At 37.5% G+C, this 21,387-nt stretch overlaps 5 protein-coding genes across 6 annotated transcripts; 1 reads left to right on the top strand and 4 right to left on the bottom strand.

Annotated features, from left to right (window-relative positions):
* Positions 1–2,669: 2,669 nt before the first annotated feature.
* Positions 2,670–3,299, bottom strand: LOC112194178. The gene is made up of 2 exons (XM_024334427.1): positions 2,979–3,299; positions 2,670–2,858 (listed from the first exon to the last, which is right to left on the bottom strand). The coding sequence occupies exons 1-2, from the start codon at positions 3,297–3,299 to the stop codon at positions 2,670–2,672; spliced, it is 510 nt and encodes a 169-aa protein (XP_024190195.1).
* A 702-nt stretch (positions 3,300–4,001) lies between these two features.
* LOC112192466 lies at positions 4,002–5,057 on the bottom strand. The gene is made up of 3 exons (XM_024332221.2): positions 4,860–5,057; positions 4,629–4,730; positions 4,002–4,303 (listed from the first exon to the last, which is right to left on the bottom strand). Exons 1-3 carry the CDS (start codon positions 5,055–5,057, stop codon positions 4,064–4,066), a joined length of 540 nt encoding a protein of 179 aa, XP_024187989.1. The 3' UTR covers positions 4,002–4,063.
* Positions 5,058–5,225: 168 nt separating this feature from the next.
* Positions 5,226–7,560, bottom strand: LOC112192463 (KRR1 small subunit processome component homolog). 2 transcript variants are annotated; one of them, XM_024332217.2, is made up of 7 exons: positions 7,385–7,560; positions 7,221–7,297; positions 6,994–7,107; positions 6,260–6,352; positions 5,900–5,944; positions 5,715–5,753; positions 5,226–5,609 (listed from the first exon to the last, which is right to left on the bottom strand). In XM_024332217.2, the coding sequence occupies exons 1-7, from the start codon at positions 7,494–7,496 to the stop codon at positions 5,439–5,441; spliced, it is 651 nt and encodes a 216-aa protein (XP_024187985.1). In that variant the 5' UTR covers positions 7,497–7,560; the 3' UTR covers positions 5,226–5,438. The 2 variants fall into 2 exon arrangements, with proteins under 2 accessions (XP_024187985.1, XP_024187986.1); XM_024332218.2 differs by having other exon boundaries at positions 5,454–5,609; positions 5,710–5,753.
* A 2,962-nt stretch (positions 7,561–10,522) lies between these two features.
* On the top strand, positions 10,523–11,506 carry LOC121052193. The gene is made up of 2 exons (XM_040516515.1): positions 10,523–11,015; positions 11,367–11,506. The coding sequence occupies exon 1, from the start codon at positions 10,618–10,620 to the stop codon at positions 10,999–11,001; it is 384 nt and encodes a 127-aa protein (XP_040372449.1). The 5' UTR covers positions 10,523–10,617; the 3' UTR covers positions 11,002–11,015; positions 11,367–11,506.
* A 7,476-nt stretch (positions 11,507–18,982) lies between these two features.
* LOC112192462 (cell number regulator 8) lies at positions 18,983–21,187 on the bottom strand. Its single transcript, XM_024332216.2, has 3 exons — positions 20,736–21,187; positions 19,729–19,934; positions 18,983–19,541 (listed from the first exon to the last, which is right to left on the bottom strand). The coding sequence occupies exons 1-3, from the start codon at positions 21,034–21,036 to the stop codon at positions 19,308–19,310; spliced, it is 741 nt and encodes a 246-aa protein (XP_024187984.1). The 5' UTR covers positions 21,037–21,187; the 3' UTR covers positions 18,983–19,307.
* Positions 21,188–21,387: the final 200 nt, after the last annotated feature.

Here is a 21,387-nt window from a genome sequence, read left to right as displayed (position 1 = left end):
ACTCTGAAAATTTTAAGAATGGTTCTGTAAAATGCTTTTTCTGCCGAAAGCCTGGACATGTCAAAAAGGATTGCAAGGGTTTCAAAGACTGGCTTATGAAGAAAGGGATTTCTAAGGAAGAGGATCCCAAACAAGGAGGCTAGAAGTTAAGGCAGTTGGTTTGTTTCAAACTCATATGGGAATCTTATTAAGTTTTTGATGCTTTAGATTAGTGGGAGGATTTAGAATTAATTTTTCTTGCATTATTTGATTTCATTGCTGTAGACTTCATTCAAATTTATTAAAAACATTGATTTTCAAGTTCCTATTTCAGTATTTTGAAATCTGCAAATTTCTGACTCAAGAAGTATTATTGAAAGTTCTGCATTTGTGATGTTTTACTCGAGTATGATTGATTCTTTCATTAGCCTTATTTGCAGAAATGTTCAATATACTGATGAAATTTGTGTTGAGCTTGATTGAAAGCACTAAATTTACAGATTCCTTAATTTTCAGAATCTATGTTCTGGATCATTTTCTTGCACTGCATTTCGTAAGAAAATCTGAGTTTCATATGCAATTGTGCTCCTGTGTTCTGTGAAATATTACATTGTGATTGCAGGGTGCTAATGCTTGGTTAAGCATTAGATTTCCTGTGGTTCAATATAATGGATTACAGAATGACTGAGTGTTGGAATGAATTTGATGATGCTAAGTATGTCTCTGTGCACACTTCATTTTTGCTATAACTGATGCAGCAGCTTTTATTATTGTTTGAACATTGATAGTCCAAGTGGGAGATTGTAAGACTTAATGTGGACTATCAATATTCGTCAAGTATTACAATAAATAAGCTGCATACTTACAGAACAAGCAAAATAGACATTCCTAGTGTTAATCGGTTCGGTGTTGGATTTCCTATTGCTATCAGTACTGATTTAAGAGGTTACTTTGCTAATGAGGTATACCTAATTGCATATGGAACAAGAATAAGATTGGCCTAAATGTAAAAGGATTAGGAAACCTTTATGGGAGGCACCTAATCCTCAATGCCTATTTATAGACCTTGATCTCTGCTCTAACAATTATATACAAGCATTCAAGTTCTCTGCCCCATTAGTGAGATTGCCTTCATCAGATTGTTCAGAGGAGAAGATCAACATGTCTTTTTCAGGTTAGTGTTATGTGCTTTACTTTTTAGACATTACTTGTATTGGTGTGTTCTTAAATTGAGTGCAATATATACATGTTCATGTTAATTACTTCTTACATGACAAAGTCAAAAAATACCTTGAAGTGGCCGAACAATTAAGCACACCGAAGTACAGTGAAATTTTCCAATTATGCTTTCTTCCTCCATGCTTTGATCTGGGTTATGAAACTTAGCAAGCATGAAGAGTAGCTCAAGGCGCTTCTAATGGACCTGGGTTTATGACCGGAGGTGGCCGGAAATCGGCGTTGACCGATTGCTACAGTAAAAAATTGGCTTCGATCTCCATATTTCCGGCCAAACCGCCGTAAACAACTCCTACATGCGTGTTAAGAAGGAAGAGACGAGTCTATTGACACTCGCAGCTCGCCATTTGGTGGCCTAGAGGTGGAGGAAGAGAGAGTTGCAGAAGAGAGAAAGAGAGAGTTTGCAGAAGAGAGACAGAGAGAGCACGGGGGAAGGAGAGAGAAAAGAAAGAAAAGTTCCCGGCTACAGTAACTTTTCAAATTTATACCAATCCACCCTAAACAGTAACTTTCATATTTCGCTTATAACTTTTGCATACGAACTGCGATTTTTGTGTTCCACATATGCACGCGATCGTATCAACGAGCTCTACGACTTTCATGAAGGAAGTTTTCCCAAATTTTGAACGTATAAAAAGTCACTTTTTGAGACCCCCTAAATAACGTTCGTTTTCGAAAATAAAATCGTTCGAACTAATTTTACAACTCCTCAAAGCTTCGTACTTCCTCCCATGACCACGAAATCAATACTAAAATTTCCTCGAAAAATAATTTGAATCTACGGGGTATTACAATTCAACCAAGGGCCAGAGCTTTCCAACTCCATGTGATCATCATCGACATTTGAGTTCTACGGCTTCGATTTGTGGTGCTGTTCAAGTTTAACGAAGCCGTTACGTAGTAGAAGAAATGGAGAGTCGGAGACTTCCTCAAAAGTGAGTGCATTTTCCTATTTTCAGAATGAAGTCTTGAGCTTGTAATTCCCATCCTAATTTTAGCTTGATCACAATTGCAAGACGTGTTGGTTGCTATGGATTGGAACCGTAGTGTTTATCATGATTGCGTTGCGAATGTTTTCGCTAGTTTCGGTTCACTGGGAGTCTGGGACTGATGTTGGTGTTCATGTGTTAGCTTCCCCTCCCCATTTTCGCTCCTGGACATCTTCTCTGTGGTTGCATCTGGTCATCTGAAGGCTACTGAACCAGAAAAAGAAAAGAGGAATTCTACATTTTTCTCACTGCTCTCCATCTTTGTGAGTAACGTCGGCTTATTTTCATTTTGTTGAGATCCTATTGAATGATTCGAGTCTCTTGCAACAGAATCTTGTAGGTATAATAATAAACAAAACAAAAAACAAAAACAAAAAACTGATTTCCCTTGTATATATTATGATTGATGTTACAAAATTTTCTCACAATCAAGCATTTCATATACGAGAATGATCAAGATCTAGTCTAAAGAGGATAGATGGTATCAAACACGAATCTTGCAAAAATATGCCGAACATCTGGCAGGCTGCCCTGAGCTAATGACTCGTAGTCAATCTTGCTGCCTTGCTTTGCCACAAATCCCAGCTTCCCACCCACTTTTACACAGCTGAAAATCTGGGAGACCCTCAAAGATAATCCCCATGGTATAAATACCTGCAGCAAATTGAGATCGAATAAAATAAGACTTGCCCTTTACATGTTCTCCTTAAACTAAGATGAAATGCAAAGACGACGATGTACACACAAACAGGAAGGGAGAAAGGTTGCACTGACCAGATCAGGAAACAGTGCTTGTGGGTACGCTGCCATGGCCTCTGAGACAATTTGCTGATCAGTCATATGATCGAGTGCCAGCCTAAAAGATGCCTCAAGATCCTTAACCTCTTTGTTATATGCTTCAGAGTCCAAACTCTTCGGTTCTAATAATTCATGAAAGCTACCGTCATGTGGTTTAGTGATAGTCCTGGTTATGTCCACTGCTTCTGACATATCTCCACCATTGTGAACAGAAAGGGTAAATGCAGCAACCACCAACGCATCTCGAGGTTGTTCGGAGATAATATCTGGAAACTTCATGCATTGAAGTCTGGCCATCTCTTAGTCCTCCAATAAACAAAAACTACAATAATTCACTTTTTAGACTAAATATATAATAGATTGAGCATGAGTTCAATGTCAATTAAAATGAAAAACGAGATCAGCAAATCCATCTAAATTAGTAGAGGCTGTGATAGAGTGGGTTTTGCGTAGGAGAAAATTGCAACGCTGGCATTGCCGCAAGTTATTATTGCAGATTGCATGATTGGCTCGCGCTGTGCCGACTGCAATAAGGTGTGCTCATTCTGCCAGCAAAAGAAACGATGAACAACACCAATCAAGGTGGTGTAGGAAATAATCAAGGACTGAAATCTATCACTCTGGAAACTTCAATCTCTTGAAAATTCATGCTTTATCAGTTTCAATTGGGCCTACTCTGGTGCAATCAAATAAACTCCGCAATTTGAATAGACTGAGGATGAGTTCAATGTCATTTAAAATGACAAACCAGATTTGCAAATCTATCTTAAGAATTATTGCTGAATGTTTCTGAGCTGCTCCAATGAGTTGGAACAACGGCGGGGGGTCGTAACCGGGCAACTAATCTGATACCTAGTCTCCCTTGCAATGGAACTTCACAAATGCATGACATCTTTAGTGTCATCATTGTGAATGACTTGTGCCCCAGAGCACACGTATCTACCTTTACATGTATACTGTTCAGCAGAATATGTTAAGCATGCCTACTTTCATAAAACATAGTTCCAAAAAGCTATCACCTTATCAGCTTCCAACCAATAGCAAAAGGGTAAAATGATTATTTAATGTAACAATACTAAGATATAATTCTTGAAAGGGGCAATGGGAAAATAAGTATTTGTTGAGTAATCCATTGGGAGCTCCGGCTCCCACTCATCATCGGTCTTACTTTTCTGAGAACGGAACTTCTGGTTACCAGAACTTCTTCTTGAGCGCTTATCAGATTCTACAGGTCTTTCAAAGTCAGAGTAATCTTCAATGTCATCTATGGAAGTTGCAGCGTTTTCGTTGTCCAAGAAACCCTGTTTTTTCACAGAACCAGATACAGTTACAAACTGTTAATTTGTTCATCAATCATTTGTAGCACTTATAATTTCAACAGCATCTATCTGACATGTTACAGTAAGGAAGAAAGAAAGTTTTTCCGAAATTATCTCAATAGATTAACTCCATTCATAATGTTCAGATAAGTATAGCTTTTATCACATCTCTTTCAAACAAAGTGTATGCTACATTGCTACTAATAAGGAAAACAGGGATAATAAGTATACATTCATTAACAGCCAGACAAACTAGTCACAAACAATGCAAACCTTGACTACTGTTTTCATTTGCACAAAAAAGTACCTTGGTTAGCCTGTATATGCAAGACGCTGCAGCTTCATGCACAATGACCGCATCAGATACAACTTCAAGCACATCCTTGACAAACAAAGCATATGTACTCACCTGAAGTAGAAAGCAGATGCAATTGGAATGCAATTAGATGTCTAGGCAAGCAAGAAATTCTAATTGAAACTGAAGTAATTCAGCCTTTGCTGTTATTTTGTAAAACTTCATCTTCTGATCTTTACGTACCAAACTTGACGGGATAATTGCAATACCAAATGAATCAAGCTCAAGTGATTCAACAGCCCCTGAATTGATGTTAAAACACCCAAGCTCAAGTGATTCAACAGCCCCTGAATTGATGTTAGTCAAAAACAAAGAAGGCAGCAGATTATATTTATCAGGGATTATGCGGAAAGCCGAGTTTCTGACTTCTGAGGTTGGCATCAAGAGCTTTAGGCTCTCTTCTGTTCTGCCATAGGGAAGGCATGCTGGAACAACATGTTCCTGGTTTGCCTTTTCCCAATGAATTATGTTCTCATGAGGAGTTTGAGTGCAACGCAGCCGGCAACTTCTTAACCAGAAGAAAAGATATTGTCAAATAAAACCTTCATATATTAGAAGTTATAAAACTCAAATCATTACTACATTATGTTCTTTCAATCACAATAGCAACCCTTCCACAAGCATTGCAATCTACTACATTACATCAATCAATCCAGCAACATGGCCGCTGCTAATAGTTATATGTTTGATCTTATTGTTAGTTTAAACTAACTTTGACTAATTAGGCTAATCTTTTATAACAATCCCGTAAATAACAACAATTCACATCAACAAAGCTTGAAGCCTTCTCTCCACATTAAGCATATCTTTCCTCATTTTTAAGCGACTGACAATAGTTGCTGGATTCACATTTTCAACATAACACCTTTCAACGACCATTCTGACCAGCTTTACATGCTCAAGTGAAGTTCCCGCAGCAGTCACAGTGTTTCCCTGTTCATTGGCACATGTTAAAAAAAATTATATTCATCGTATAGACAAGAAAAATAAGTGCACAATGTATAATGTATCAGAATCACACAGGAATTGTAACCTTACGTTAACATACAGATGACAACTCATCAGGCATGCAAGGTCCTGCATCCAAATTATATTGTTAGCAGAGAGAATTAACCATGATAAGTACCTACTAAAAAGTGAAGATAAGGAATGCCTATTTATCCTTTCATTCTTTATTCCATTTGTCTAGAAGATCGCAAGACATAATATAGGACTTTATGTACCTTTACGTTTTCAAAGAATCTGATCCTCCGTTTATCAAATCGCTCCTGAAAAGAAAAAAAGAAAGAAAGAAGAAGCAGCTAGAGATTAGAAGATGAGAGAGCTTCTATTACGGAGAGAAGAAGAGTAGTTATGCAGCAGAGCAACTATGTGAAGGCTCATATAGCTCATGTTATTTCCTTTCTAACCTGTTTCACTAAACGATAACTCAACTCTAAACCTTATGAATCACCAAACTAATTACATTTTAAAAATTGAAAGGCATCACGATTGCACAACTAGAGGAAAGGCTTAAATGTTACTTTATTAAGTTCAGCAAAAAATTTCAAAGACAGCAGAGCTAAGAAGAATGCAATACCCACCTTCTTGATCCCATGTATTGCAGCAAGCCCACCTTCTTGATACCCAGTTTTGATGTGGTCATGATGCATATCGCCATTCAATATATCAATTACCTGAAATAAAAACGTTATGCACTCTAATCAGAAAAAGAAAAATGTGCAGTTTGGTACAGCTAGAGAGCAACATAAACATAATTTCTTATTTCAAATGCTTAAATTAATGTGTTGAATCAACCAAAAACAAATACAGGTGTGATTACTATTCACCTTGAAAATACTGCTTATATGCTGTTGCCTTCTTAGATTAAAGATTGCAGTCAATGAACGAGAATAAACACCTTATTCAAAACAGTGTAAATATCTACAGGTTTGGGGAATAAATATAATGTCGATAAAACAAGCTACCAAAAGCTGGCTGTTGTCAATAGAAAACCAATTGCAACACATACTGGCTTTTGCAATTTGTCACTAAATACCTAGAACTGCAGGTGAGAAGGTTTATATTCTGTTGTTAAATAAAACTGTAATTATTCTGCATTTTTAATACTATACGCTAGATTTGGATGAGTTGAACATGTTATGCACTCGAATCCCTAAAATCAATTGTAAAAGAAATGCCTGTAAACATAGACGCATGATATTTTAAATAAAGATGCAAAACATTATTTACAGGCTATTGCCAAAGAATTAGAGTGAGAGAAACAAAAATAAAAACACAAATTATAGAATAAAAGGATGTGTGAATTGAATTGTACCACATATGTCGGAGTAGTAGTTTTGGACAGAAGCACAATAATCTCCCTAGCCCTGTGAATGATGTCTGGATCTTTGGTCCTTGGGGTGGTTGAGACAGTCATGTAAAGCTCAGCCTGTCATAATTTGACATAAACCACTGATTAATGTAATGTAATGTAAACCAGATCGAGTAGAATTAACAAAGCTAGCTAGGTAGGTGTAGAAAGAACAAATTTCTTATGCATACCAGATTGAGTGTGTAAGAAATTCCATGCTCTTGTAAAGCCGATTCCACCTCCGGCCAAGCATCTTTCAACTTTGGTACTGCACAAAACAATTTACTAACTTGTGTAAGTCTTTAAGGAAAGTTAATTAGCTATGATCGTCGAATTACGTAGTACGTGACTCAACTGTGGTATTTGGAGAATGACTCGGTGAAGGAGGTCACTTCAGACTTTTCCGACTCCATGTGCTCGGAGTTTGGGCACGGCATCTTCGATTTGTGACCGGCGCCGATCTCCATCGTCACTCTCAGAGCTCTCTCTCTCTCTCTCTCTCTCTGCGCTTTTGTTTCGGCTTATTTTTCTTCACCGCCGTGTGAGTGTGAGGGGGATTTATATACATCCGTAGGTGGGCTGTTTGGGCCTTGGGAAAGGCCCAGAACTTGCAATTTCTCCAAAAATAATTTGTGTTTTTTCTTAAACGGTTAAGAAAATTTTTATAAGAGAATAGGGTTTGTTATTTACGAAAATAACCTTGAAATACTAGAAAATTTTATAAATCACCTTTAATTAAGAAGGCTAATTATGATAATTGCAAAATAAAGCAACTCGAATTTACACCACAAAGATGTCATAAAAAAAAATTAAAAAAATAAAAAAATATTACAGTACCACAAAGATTTAAAGAATTGAAGATTAATATATAGCACATGGCTGGTTGGTGTAGCTCTTAAATCTTCCTGCAGGTAATTTATGAAAATTTCCAGTGAAGTGTGTTTACTAGTGGAATAATGGTTGATTGGTACAGCTCTTCAATGTGGTTCTAATTACTTGTTGCTTGTTTTCCAGTGAAGTGTGTTTACTAGTGGAATAATGGTTGAAGACTGGAAGTCGACTTGGTTGGTACAGCTCTTCAATGTGGTTCTAATTACTTCTTACTTCAAAATTATATGTACCTAGCTCTCAAGTATTTTACTGCATGTTGTACAAAACTGATCAAATTCCACCAACTTTCTTATGTATATAATTACTTCCTTAAAACATTATCATAATTTTATTTCTCATATTATTAAATTCCTAATTGTGCAGTTTGAAGATTGAAATTTGGGGGTGGGAATTAGCAACTTGCTATCATTTGCGGGAGTCTTAGCATCTTTGATGTACATATATACACTGATGCATGTATTCAGATAAATAAGGTTTGTCAATCATGTATCTTCAATCCGTCAATTAGGGTCGAATGTTTTCACAAATCAATTATTTCATATCAAATGTGACACTTTCGATCACTTATGGCCGGACATAAAAAGTTGGTGATCGAAAAATCTTAACTCTACACCGTCAAGGTAATGTGAAAACCACATGTTCCTAATATAATCGAACATACCATAATTTCACATATGATGCCAATTAGTAATAAATTACCTAGTTTTTCTAGTAGGATCAAACTTTCTTTGCCTTCTGCCCTTTAGTCAAATATGACTCCGACTTTCCTTGTTCTTTCTGCTAGTTGATCGATATAAATCACAAAACCCTCACAAACATTTGACCAATCTCAGTTTCTCGAGTGACTCTTTTCCTTCTTCTTCTTTTTCCAACTCAGAAGACATGCATTAAGCAATACTCGCACTTACATAATTTGTCAATTTCACACATTAATTAGCCAGTAAGAATTACTGCTTATATTGTGATTTAAACATAAAATCACATAAATAAGGTACATAATTCGGTGTTGGTAGTTATGATTTCACGACTACTAATCTCTCATGAATACCTAAGAGATTGAAAGGGCCGAGCACATACGAAGTAATCTACTATATGAAAAGGTCTAACCACCCTAATTATCACCATGAAGATAAATGATCAACAAACATGATTTGTATATGTCTTATTCATACTTCAACATATGTACCAAAGAAAGACTTGCTCACACAATTCATACATTGTCTTTTTACCTACGTATGTATCAAATCAACGTTGATTTTATGTATGCATCGATGGGATCTAGATATTACAACCTCTAGATAAAGAACAACAACAACCCAATTAGATTGGAAGTTGAAACCGCTTTATACAATCGAAATCAAAATTATTAGTACCAAGGCTACGCCTCTTGATTATTTTCAAGTATCCTTGCACAAAATAACTTCAATTTTACACTTGGTCCTGCTGAAAAACTGACGCCATAATCATAACAAAGGAGAAGTAACTGTTCTGACCATAATTCTTCACCGGCCCTTAGTAATTAAATATCTATGTTAATTAAAAAGACGTACGTGCATAGACTTATATGATATGTGATCTCTACATGGAATACTATTTATGATGCGCGCATATCAGTCTCTAGTAGCAGTTCATTGATAGCAATTTATAGAAACCAATAAAGATCGAATTGATACAGTAGCTAGCATTGACAAGTTTTGGTTGTGGACTTGGTGGACGTGTGGTTGCAAACTATCTCCATATTCACTTTCGTTAATAAAAGCAATTACAAAAATGTAACCAAATTCAATTAGTGACCTCGATCCTACTTGACATGGCAAACACTGGTTTAATTATATTCAATCATTTTAGTAGTCTTGGGTTTACCACTTACCAGGGCACACTATATACTTACTCAGACATATTGTAGCATAGCGATCAATGCATGCACAAAAGGTTCGAAATTTTGATATTATAATTTACGAAAATTTCAATTATCAATTGAAATATCAAAAACTATTGGTGTGTAAAAATTAACTCTTAAAAGAATTGTAAATTTCGCTCAAAATTGGTGAACTCAAACTATAAAATTTTAGCAATTTCAAAAAGATTTAAATCCCTACGCATAACAATAGTTAAATAAAATAGCAGTAGTAGTGGATGTGAAAACTGAAAATGGAAGGGTTGCTGTACACAGAACAAATTAAAATTGGAGCGCAAACAAACCATCTCATTTCAATAATTCGTTTAGAAATATCGAATTGACAGAAGAGAGAGAGAGATAGCTACCACGTGATCTCACTGTCCACTGCTGTGCTCCATTTCGTCAAATACCCACTTTTCCTTTTTAAGGAAACCTGAACGCAGATAGAACTGAATTATGATCTTTCCACAATTACAGATCGCGATTTAATTCTCTGGACCACTTTTTTAAGAGAGTTGAAAAAGAAAACCACTTCAAAGAACCGAAGTGTCTTCTTCCCCTGCATATATGTCCTCACCAATATTATTAATATTATTGAACAATTGAACTGACCTAGCTGCCTAGTACTATATATACTAGTATATAAACCCTAGCTAAGTAGCTGAGTTTCGATCATTGGCCTTTTCTCTCTTATTACTCAAACCAGTTGATAGCTCAGAGAGATCGATAGCTAGCTAAGTTTCATTGGCCTTTTGCCCTCTTATTACTCAAACCAGTTGATAGCTCAAAGATCGATTATGGCAAATCAAGGGTATGCTCCCCCACCTGACTCCATTGCCAGTCGCACACGGAGTCGTACCGCTGCTGCTCGTGCTGCAGCTGAGGCTGCTGCCACTTTGGCTGCCGCTCAGGCTGCGGCTGCGGCTGTTGCTGCTGCTGAAGAACAAGAAGAGTGGGTAGGCGTCGTTCACCAAGGTACCCCTGTGGGTGATCCTCCGGCAAACCCTGAAAATGCACAGGCAGCACAGCAACAGCACCTTGGACCTGCTGACGTGGGTGGCGAGATCGGCCACGTTGAACCTCCCATATCAGACACTGACACTGATGACTCCATTGCCACCAGAATGGCTCGCGATGCGCGTAGGGGTTACCCATACGCCAGAGGCGGTGGCGTCGCCTAATCTCGATCGTCAAGGTACGTGGCTAGCTATTTCTCTGGTTAGAACATTACGTAAATATATTGATCATTAATTTACAAGTTTCTAAAGCATCGTATGTATGCACATGTATTTCTGAAAAACGTTGTTTCGATGATGAAAATGGGGCTTTCCTTGTTTTGTTGGCTTTTAAACAATATCAATTGATTTTTGGCAAATATATATATATATATATATATATCACAGTTTACTCTACTTAAGAGTTTTCCTCGTCATCGTCATAGTCTCATAGATTTCCATCAAGAGGTTTAACAGAAACATTTTACTGGACGCTTCTTTAATTATATGCATGTTGAGCTTATATTTGTGGGGTTTCTCTTTTGATGCAGATGGGGTTATGGCCGTTTGGGGTCTTGAAGAATCAGAATCTGAAGATCTACTGTTTCTTTTAATTACCTATTCTCTCAGTTAGTTATGGTTATTTTGTAATCTAAATGGTCATGCATGCTTATGACAATATGACATGAACCTATATATGATCAACTATCATTGCTTAGTTATGGTTATTATGTACGTTGACTGGTTATTCATGCTTTATGACATGAAGCCTATGAATATTTATGACTGCTTAGTTATGGTTATTAATTTTGCATATGGTTTGGGCTGTTTTCATGGCTACTTTTATAGTCATTTACATCTTCTTTAACAATATGTAGCATTACAAAGAAGTTTGTTCTTTACTACTCGTTCTCAAGAGTACTATCGATCTCTTGCAAAATCAATTGAGATACAAACTGTAGTTCCAATAGACCGAGATCAATGCACGGTTAGTTCTGCATATTATAGAAAATACAGTAAGGTACGTGGTTATGAATTCGAATGTGCTTTTTGGTGTAGAGATCGGTGCCCAAGGTAAATATTTTTGCTAGCTTATATAGGTTGGAGATGGAGACCAGTTTTGAAAACTATAATAAGGCTTCTACTTGATATAGCTCTAGAATGTTTCATGATTGGCGAAGCTGAAAGTGGACCATGGACAATAACCAATATTTGTTTCTTATTCATAAAGCCTCATTACTGAAATAAAGCAAAGTCGATCTCAGACCCCTCATTTGCTTCTCTTCTTGTCCTTGACTGCTTGCCCATTTACATAAAAAGGGAAATAGGTCTTAAGTCTTTCATAACTCTTTCTAACAGATGAAAACAGCTGCACTTGATTATCTATTTGACCAATATATATTGGTCCCAGTCCTAACTAGTAGTACTATTACTAGCTACTAATTACAACGAGCTGCAAAAGAAACTTTCATTACATTGCCTTTTTTTATTATTTATCTTATTACTGAATTAATTAATTACTATATGTACAAGAAGTCAAAACCCTAGCTTGATCGCGATCATCTGCTGGTCTTGTTGGTTAAAACCTAAACTATTAATTTTGCCATAAGTTTTAAGTTTCTTATTACAATTCTTGTCTCACAATGTATATTGATATATTGGCTTAAAATTCAAGTTGCATACTTTTGGGACGGATATGAGAGCAATTTTGGTCTCAATCACATGTATTTTTGTTACCTCAAATTAAAGATACGAACACTTGATATTGTGTGTGTACGTCGACTTATACTTTTATTTGAAATAATCGATTCATTTTTTCATACGTTATCTATACGATTTGAGAAGAGATAAATTTTTAGAGCTGGTGATCACGTAGTATTGAGTAAGACATTGTCTTTAAATACACTTGAGTAGTGCGTTAATTTGAACCAACAATGTGCCAAGCGAGATTTCTTTACTAAGGAAAAAGTAAAAATTGAGTGAGAGGAAAAGGTGCAAAATGTTATTTCACAGAGATATATACGATGGTATCCAAAAAAAAGAAAAATTAAAAGAGAGAGGTATATATCAATATATGAAGGAGATCAAAAATATTTTCAGCCAAAAGTTAGAATTTGAACCGCTGCTTGCCGTAGCTGTAAGCCTGTGACTAAGTTAGAGCTAGGATATATCTGTGCTTTTAGTAGCAGCTATCTCTGACAATTCTCAGCTAGCTAGCTTTGGGCAAGAGGTTAAGTTCAGTACTTTGTTGCAGAAAAAGAAAATTATGTGTGTGTGTGTATATATATGATGATGAATTCAAAATAAATAAATAAATAAAATATAAAAAGAGATATATATGATGGAGATCAAAAATATTTTGAGACAAAAGTTAGATTTTGAACTACTGCTCTTGCAGTGCCTGTGACTATAACATAGCTAGGGTACATATTTCAGGATCTTTGCTTTTAGTAACAGATAGCTCTGACAATTCTCAGATAGCTAGCTGTCGGCAAGAGGTTAAGTTCAGTAATACTTTTGCAGGCATTCATAAATGGAATAAGGTTCTATACTATTATTGCTTCCCATTTCAAGCACGTACGAACCTTGTGGACATAAAATAACAGTAGAAAAAACTTACCATAACGATTAGTTGATAACCATACTTATACTTCTAAGCACACTTCTTGTGTTAACATGCATGATTCCATATATAGATCAGTGCTAAAAATCTATGGAGAAGAGTACCATACACAAAGTATCTTTCAATTCATAAACATATATAAATCCTAAGGCTTATATATAATCCGATCGCAATTTTTTAGTTTTGAAGAATCAGTTTATAATTCTTGATAAGAGCTGCACGCTAGGGATTGATGCAGCCAGTGTCCCATTGTACATCCTACAATATAACCAATATTAGAAATTATGAAGGTTTTTATATTCCACTTATGTTCTATACTATGCATTACAAATTTGCTGTGTATTAGGCCCATTATTTGACTCGATCTGATCTCGAATTGAATGATATTGACGTACTCGATCTCGAACCAACTTTGTGCATAAAAGCTCAGCAAGAATTTTGAAAGTAGCTAGGTTGGTAGGTGGTAGGTGGTAGATGGTGAATTAACGGTGGACTAGCTAGTGTGATGAAGTGGACTGGCATAGGTTGTTAATGCCCAAGACTATTTCATTTTCACCGACCTGACCATTCTGCTGCTTCTTCATCTTCATTATCTAGTTTAGGTGTTTCGGCCTTCTGTTTTGGGTCTCGCGTGGGAAGTAGTAACTAGTGACTAGTGAGAATCAGTGTTATATCTTTAGGTCCACGGATTAATTTCATTTCCATAGTAGAATTCTTTGTTTTAAACAAGCCAGAGAAACCCACACCTCATATTACTGTTCAGATAAACAAAGCTTCTCAAGCTTGTTCTGTACCTGGAGCCCATCATGCATCACGTACTCTTCAGCGCTTGACAAAGAGTTGCATGATAGGGGCTGGCCTAATTGGGACTAATGTTATACGACGATCCAGTCGATAATGTAAAATAATTCAGTTACACAAAGCCTGAAGCTTTCCCTCCACTTCAATCTCCTCTTTCCCCATTTTTAAGTACCTGACAAGAGTTGCATGATTCACATTTTCAACAAAGCACCTCTCCACAGCCTTTCTTGCCACCTTTACATGCCTAAGTAGTGAAGTCCCCGCAACAGTAACAGAGTTTCCCTGTTGATCCATTTACTGGAAATATTAAAAATCACTAACTTCATAGTATTTGTCTCGTCAATAGGTTCGTGACCAGAATAAGAAAATATGTACAGTGTATAACATATATCGGAATCACAAAGGAATTCTGTAAACCTTACGCAAACATACAGATTACAACTCTAACAGGTTTGCAAGGTCCTGCACGCATCCCAAATATGTACGTTGTTAGCAGAAAGAACTGATTGAGCACTGTAAGTACTATTAGAATGTGTGTGAAGACAAAAAATCTGCTTAGTAATTATCTATATATTCCTTGTTTCTTTTGAGTTGGAAGATCAGTGAGCTAGGCACAATTTAAATCATTTTACTCACTGTTAAATTTTGCAGGAATCTGTTCCTCTGTTTAGCAAATCGCTTCTGCGAAAGAAAAAAAAAAAGAAGGTAGAGATTAGACAAGATGAAAACTGATCGAGCTTTTACAACATTTCCATTATCAATTTCAGAGAGGGGTCTTGGATTTTCACATGGTAGCCATGCACCAGAGGGCCCACATGAAGGCTTATATATTACATATGTTATCCCCAACTATTAATTCCTGTTTTACTAAAGTCACCCAGCTCTAATGGTTTAACCAAATTGCATACAATGCTACTAGTAAAGGTTAACAAAAACATAAACATTACCCGATAAATTTGTATGCACTCATATGTAAGTTATCACATTCATAATTTTAATTAAAATGTAATATTGTACCTACCTCCTTGATCCCATGTATTGCTCACAGCCCACCTTCTTGGGCTGAAACACAAATGTTATGCACTGAAATCAGAAACACCATACTAAGTAGCTCAAATTAATAAAAACTTGCAGTCTGCAAGTAAAAGGAAAGTGCAATACAAACAAAAATTCAGAGGTTTACAATAAGATGATGAATATTGAAACGAAAAGGTAAAAGCATATGTGAGAACTATTCACCCTGAAAATGCTATTGCCCTAACAAATTAAGAACTGCAGTAATCAACAAGAAAATTGACACCTTGCTCAAAATTAATATAACAAGCAAAGCTACCATGCATGGGTCATTAATTCTTCTAGTACTTATTAAACTGGCATGTATAGCATTGCTCAACCATATTAAACCACCAAATTGTGCAACACGTACACCATGAGAAAGATGCCTTTTGATCTGCTAGAGTAGTGCGAAATTTAGCATTCCATTCCCAGACTTGGATATTCTTCACATTTTCAATTCTATACACTCCATTCCCATGATTTTCAACATGTTGTGCACTCAAATCGGAAAGAATTGTAAAAGAAACACATAAACTGAACCTGAGTTTTGATTAAGACACAAGTATTGTGGCCTAGTAACCATATATAATTACATTGAAAGAAAGAAAACAAATATGTACCGTAGATGGTGGAACTTCAGTTCTGGACAGAAGTAAAATGAAATCCCGAGCCCGGTATATGATATCTGGATCCGTTGTCCTTGTGGTTGTTTGGACAATAATATAACGCCTAATTAACCTGAAGTCCATGCATAATTCGAAAATAAACCACTGATAAGATAACAACAGCAGAGCTATTCATATTAACAAATTCAATGGGTAAGAATTTGAGCAGGTTGAGTCCGTAGGAAATTCCATGCTTTGCTAAAGCTGCTTCCACCATGGAAAAGGAATCTGACAATTTTGGTGCTGCACGCCTGCACATAGCAACGTCAACACACTTCAGTCTAGGTAGAAATGTTGAACGAAAACAAAAACTGAAATGTTGTTCTAATTATAGATTTTAGAAAGAAAACTGAAATTTGGTTTCACCGAGAACAAACTAAACTAGGGAGAAATGTACACGGTATGGATAGAAGAAGGTAATGAAGAGGTGAATTCAAAAGTGAGAGCTTCATTGCGAACGTCTTGTGGTGCAGCTCAATGACCTCCATTGTCGCGAGCGAGACACAGAGAGAGAGAGAGAGAGAGAGAGAGAGAGAGAGAGAGAGCGATCTAGTAGTTGTTTTTTCTTGCTTTATTCTTGGTCGTGATCCGAGGAGAATATATAGGGGAATGAGTGGTGAGGCGGTTCTGTTTTAGGGTTGATTGGGCCTGGCTTGCAATTTCTTTAAAAAATACGGGGTAAATTTAAAGAAGTAAATATTAATTGGGGGATAAGAAACGTCCATATTCTTCTTTTCTTTCACTAATAACACTTGCATTGCATGAGTATAAGCCTATAAGTATTTGGAGACGAGCTAAAGTTGAAGCTTCTGTCACAATGTTTTCTGTGGCTTGTCGTAATTCTCTTATCGCCTTGCTACCCAAGGTTTCAACATGTTAAGCACTTAAATGATCAATAAGACGACAACAACAATGCTAATGATCGATTACTATGGCTTTTTAAGAAAGATTCGGTGAAAGAGGTGACGGCTTCTTCATTCAACCAAGGGCCAGAGCTTTCCAACTCCATGTGATCATCATCGACATTTGAGTTCTACGGCTTCGATTTGTGGTGCTGTTCAAGTTTAACGAAGCCGTTACGTAGTAGAAGAAATGGAGAGTCGGAGACTTTCTCAAAAGTGAGTGCATTTTCCTATTTTCAGAATGAAGTCTTGAGCTTGTAATTCCCATCCTAATTTTAGCTTGATCACAATTGCAAGACGTGTTGGTTGCTATGGATTGGAACCGTAGTGTTTATCATGATTGCGTTGCGAATGTTTTCGCTAGTTTCGGTTCACTGGGACTGATGTTGGTGTTCATGTGTTAGCTTCCCCTCCCCATTTTCGCTCCGGGACATCTTCTCTGTGGTTGCATCTGGTCATCTGAAGGCTACTGAACCAGAAAAAGAAAAGAGGAATTCTACATTTTTCTCACTGCTCTCCATCTTTGTGAGTAACGTCGGCTTATTTTCATTTTGTTGAGATCCTATTGAATGATTCGAGTCTCTTGCAACAGAATCTTGTAGGTATAATAATAAACAAAACAAAAAACAAAAACAAAAAACTGATTTCCCTTGTATATATTATGATTGATGTTACAAAATTTTCTCACAATCAAGCATTTCATATACGAGAATGATCAAGATCTAGTCTAAAGAGGATAGATGGTATCAAACACGAATCTTGCAAAAATATGCCGAACATCTGGCAGGCTGCCCTGAGCTAATGACTCGTAGTCAATCTTGCTGCCTTGCTTTGCCACAAATCCCAGCTTCCCACCCACTTTTACACAGCTGAAAATCTGGGAGACCCTCAAAGATAATCCCCATGGTATAAATACCTGCAGCAAATTGAGATCGAATAAAATAAGACTTGCCCTTTACATGTTCTCCTTAAACTAAGATGAAATGCAAAGACGACGATGTACACACAAACAGGAAGGGAGAAAGGTTGCACTGACCAGATCAGGAAACAGTGCTTGTGGGTACGCTGCCATGGCCTCTGAGACAATTTGCTGATCAGTCATATGATCGAGTGCCAGCCTAAAAGATGCCTCAAGATCCTTAACCTCTTTGTTATATGCTTCAGAGTCTAACTCTTCGGTTCTAATAATTCATGAAAGCTACCGTCATGTGGTTTAGTGATAGTCCTGGTTATGTCCACTGCTTCTGACATATCTCCACCATTGTGAACAGAAAGGGTAAATGCAGCAACCACCAACGCATCTCGAGGTTGTTCGGAGATAATATCTGGAAACTTCATGCATTGAAGTCTGGCCATCTCTTAGTCCTCCAATAAACAAAAACTACAATAATTCACTTTTTAGACTAAATATATAATAGATTGAGCATGAGTTCAATGTCATTTAAAATGAAAAACGAGATCAGCAAATCCATCTAAGTTAGTAGAGGCTGTGATAGAGTGGGTTGCAAGTAGGAGAAAATTGCAACGCAAGTTATTATTGCAGATTGCATGATTGGCTCGCGCTGTGCCGACTGCAATAAGAAGGTGTGCTCATTCTGCCAGCAAAAGAAACGATGAACAACACCAATCAAGGTGGTGTAGGAAATAATCAAGGACTGAAATCTATCACTCTGGAAACTTCAATCTCTTGAAAATTCATGCTTTATCAGTTGCAATTGGGCCTACTCTGGTGCAATCAAATAAACTCCGCAATTTGAATAGACTGAGGATGAGTTCAATGTCATTTAAAATGACAAACCAGATTTGCAAATCTATCTTAAGAATTATTGCTGAATGTTTCTGAGCTGCTCCAATGAGTTGGAACAACGGCGAAGGATGGAGGAGGGGGGGGGTCGTAACCGGGCAACTAATCTGATACCCAGTCTCCCTTGCAATGGAACTTCACAAATGCATGACATCTTTAGTGTCATCATTGTGAATGACTTGTGCCCCAGAGCACACGTATGAACCTTTACATGTATACTGTTCAGCAGAATATGTTAAGCATGCCAACTTTCATAAAACATAGTTCCAAAAAGCTATCACCTTATCAGCTTCCAACCAATAGCAAAAGGGTAAAATGATTATTTAATGTAACAATACTAAGATATAATTCTTGAAAGGGACAATGGGAAAATAAGTATTTGTTGAGTAAACAAATTCACAGCCAGGCAGCCGACTGAGGTTCTCCACTTTCAATAACATTTCACAGATATTAAATACTACATGTAAATATAGCACACCACACAAACGTCTATGGTTTCATCTTCATGTTATTTATACTTGATTGAGAAAAACCAAGTAGAAAGATGCAGTTCAGAGAACTGGATGCACTGTTAACATAGTTCTAGATTTTGAAGCACACTTGGATATACAGTGGGGAGTCTCATGCCTGGGAAGGCACTCTCAAGCTTCTCGGCACATGCCTTGCTCTCCAGGAGGAATCATAACCAGAACGGGTTGAGCATTAAAACCGGGATGAGGCAACCTGCGACGGACCTCGCGACCTTCCTGGCAAAGGGCACATGAATGGCAGAACAAATGAGTCCCAACATCACAGAAGGCCTCACACTGTTCCTGATCCTCATCTCCCATTGATCCGCAGCACCCACATGAGCTTTGAAATGCTTCACAGCCACCCTGTTCGTCACCAAAAACCAAATCCACACACATTCAGAATGTTTCCTCTTTGATGTTCCCCTCAAATAATTTATGCAAGTGAAGGAAAAGAGCCAGATGAAGACATTATGGGCTTTGCCAAGGTTATACAGGGCAACCTCCATTATAAGAATATAAACACACACACAAAAGGGAAAATATAACTTGCCTGGAGGTTGAACTTGTGGCGCATAGCAGTACGGTTACGAGCTGCAAACCATGGTGCCAGGCAGTTCCAACCAAAGAAGGCATTTCCAATTAAATATAGACCAGAGTAAGTCAAACAGTGAGATGCAAACGAGCTCCCCGTAGAAGAAGAAAGTCTCTCGGCATTGGTTCCATACAACACACAAGGAGCCACACTTCCAAGAAGGCCTAGAAAGATGTCATGACAATTAGTAAGAAAATTGTAGATAACATGTAGTAATGACAACTGAACAAGAATAACTACAAAAAAATCTGATCTTATGATCTAAAAACACTGATTTTCCAGTATTAGCCACCAAGCTATCCAACTCCTATTCCAGGTACACAATTTTCATATCATCTTGTGCCATTATAGAAAAGTCCTGGACTAGGAGGTTTTGTTGCATTACGACTTCATGTTTCTATACAAGCAAAAGCTAGAATAAACAGGTCATTTCTTTAATCACACACTTTCTAAAATCTAGTCATCACACAAACGTATATTGTTTTTACACTGGTAAACCACAATCCAACAATCTTCTAGAGTACAGAGTCACAGTACCCTTCAGACTCGAAGACAATCAATTTCAAATCTTCCAAAACGATGAATTGAGTAAAAAAGTTTGCGATCCAACCAATAGTGAATGCGCCACAATATAGAATATTATACAAAAAAAAAAAACATTTCGTCCTTTACAGAATTACAGTATTTACAAAATGAATAATTTTTCCAGACGAATCCCAAAATTCCATCCTTTGTATCAAGAAGGATAACGCAGAGATATCCAATCCAAACAATATTGCAACTGAAAAGTCTAGATTAACCGATATCCGGCCAAATTGCAAAGCATTCTTATCTCACAGATAGTCATTTGCTCCAATTAAGCTACCAACTGAGCTAATTTATCAATACCAAAATGCAATCAAGATAGTCATTTTCTCCAAGATCCAATAAAATCCAAAGCTAAAAGAGAAAAACAAAAAACTCACAAACTTCAAGATCGCTGCTACAGAACTCATCGTTGCGGCCAAGACAGGCGAGAAGGTCCGAGTCCCACTGGCTCCGGCCCATGGGCTCACCGGCCACCACGCTGCCGTGAGTCAACGGCAGCCCATCGGCGGTCCACCCGCATCCATTACCGCCGCCGTTGACCTGGCCCATCTGAACGGGAGACTTCTCGTCGGTCTGTGCCGCCGGCGCGGCCTTGGCCGGCTTCTCAGGCTCCTGGAATTGCTGGCTCAGAAGAGGGCTCGATTCCTCCTGGACATTGCTCTCCCCGTTGCCCGCCATGGTTGATCGAAATCGGAATTCGAAATCGGAAACCCTAAAAATGGAAGAATTGAAAAGAGGAGAGAAAAGCGAGAGAGGTTTGGTTGTTTTGGATTCGTGTTGGAGTCCTTTGGAGGTGTGTCGACGCGGTCTCTGCCACGTCAAACCGCGTTTTGGGGGGGGGTACAGGAGATGGTCCTGTGCCGCAAACTTTATATCTAGTACCCTCTTTGGATCCCGCCACGTGTACGTATCCTCTCTTTTTTAGCTGCCATTGAGAATTTTGAGACGATAGGAAAATAGAAAGAGAGGCTTCATTTCCCAAGAAAAGTAACAAAGGAAAAAGAGATGGGAAAATGGAATCTTCATTTC

The sequence above is a fragment of the Rosa chinensis genome, chromosome 3, assembly GCF_002994745.2.
Source record: "Rosa chinensis cultivar Old Blush chromosome 3, RchiOBHm-V2, whole genome shotgun sequence".
NCBI lineage: Eukaryota > Viridiplantae > Streptophyta > Magnoliopsida > Rosales > Rosaceae > Rosa > Rosa chinensis.
The sequence above is the reverse complement of the archived record's forward strand: the minus strand, read 5'-3'. Positions and strand labels throughout refer to the sequence as shown.

What these genes read in the sequence shown, in the direction of transcription:
- LOC112194178 (XM_024334427.1), bottom strand. Translation starts at nt 3,299, where the DNA reads ATGGCCAGACTTCAATGCATGAAGTTTCCAGATATTATCTCCGAACAA. An exon ending in AAGCACTGTTTCCTGATCTG is followed by an intron (nt 2,859 to 2,978) that starts GTCAGTGCAACC and finishes AATTTGCTGCAG; the next exon opens with GTATTTATACCATGGGGATT.
- LOC112192466 (XM_024332221.2), bottom strand. Translation starts at nt 5,057, where the DNA reads ATGCCAACCTCAGAAGTCAGAAACTCGGCTTTCCGCATAATCCCTGAT. An exon ending in CAATTATCCCGTCAAGTTTG is followed by an intron (nt 4,731 to 4,859) that starts GTACGTAAAGAT and finishes TTTCTACTTCAG; the next exon opens with GTGAGTACATATGCTTTGTT. An exon ending in GCATATACAGGCTAACCAAG is followed by an intron (nt 4,304 to 4,628) that starts GTACTTTTTTGT and finishes GTGAAAAAACAG; the next exon opens with GGTTTCTTGGACAACGAAAA.
- LOC112192463 (XM_024332217.2), bottom strand. Translation starts at nt 7,496, where the DNA reads ATGGAGATCGGCGCCGGTCACAAATCGAAGATGCCGTGCCCAAACTCC. An exon ending in CTACTACTCCGACATATGTG is followed by an intron (nt 6,353 to 6,993) that starts GTACAATTCAAT and finishes TTTTTATTTCAG; the next exon opens with GTAATTGATATATTGAATGG. An exon ending in GTTGTCATCTGTATGTTAAC is followed by an intron (nt 5,610 to 5,714) that starts GTAAGGTTACAA and finishes GCCAATGAACAG; the next exon opens with GGAAACACTGTGACTGCTGC.
- LOC121052193 (XM_040516515.1), top strand. Translation starts at nt 10,618, where the DNA reads ATGGCAAATCAAGGGTATGCTCCCCCACCTGACTCCATTGCCAGTCGC.
- LOC112192462 (XM_024332216.2), bottom strand. Translation starts at nt 21,036, where the DNA reads ATGGCGGGCAACGGGGAGAGCAATGTCCAGGAGGAATCGAGCCCTCTT. An exon ending in TAGCAGCGATCTTGAAGTTT is followed by an intron (nt 19,935 to 20,735) that starts GTGAGTTTTTTG and finishes ACATCTTTCTAG; the next exon opens with GCCTTCTTGGAAGTGTGGCT. An exon ending in GCCACAAGTTCAACCTCCAG is followed by an intron (nt 19,542 to 19,728) that starts GCAAGTTATATT and finishes GGTGACGAACAG; the next exon opens with GGTGGCTGTGAAGCATTTCA.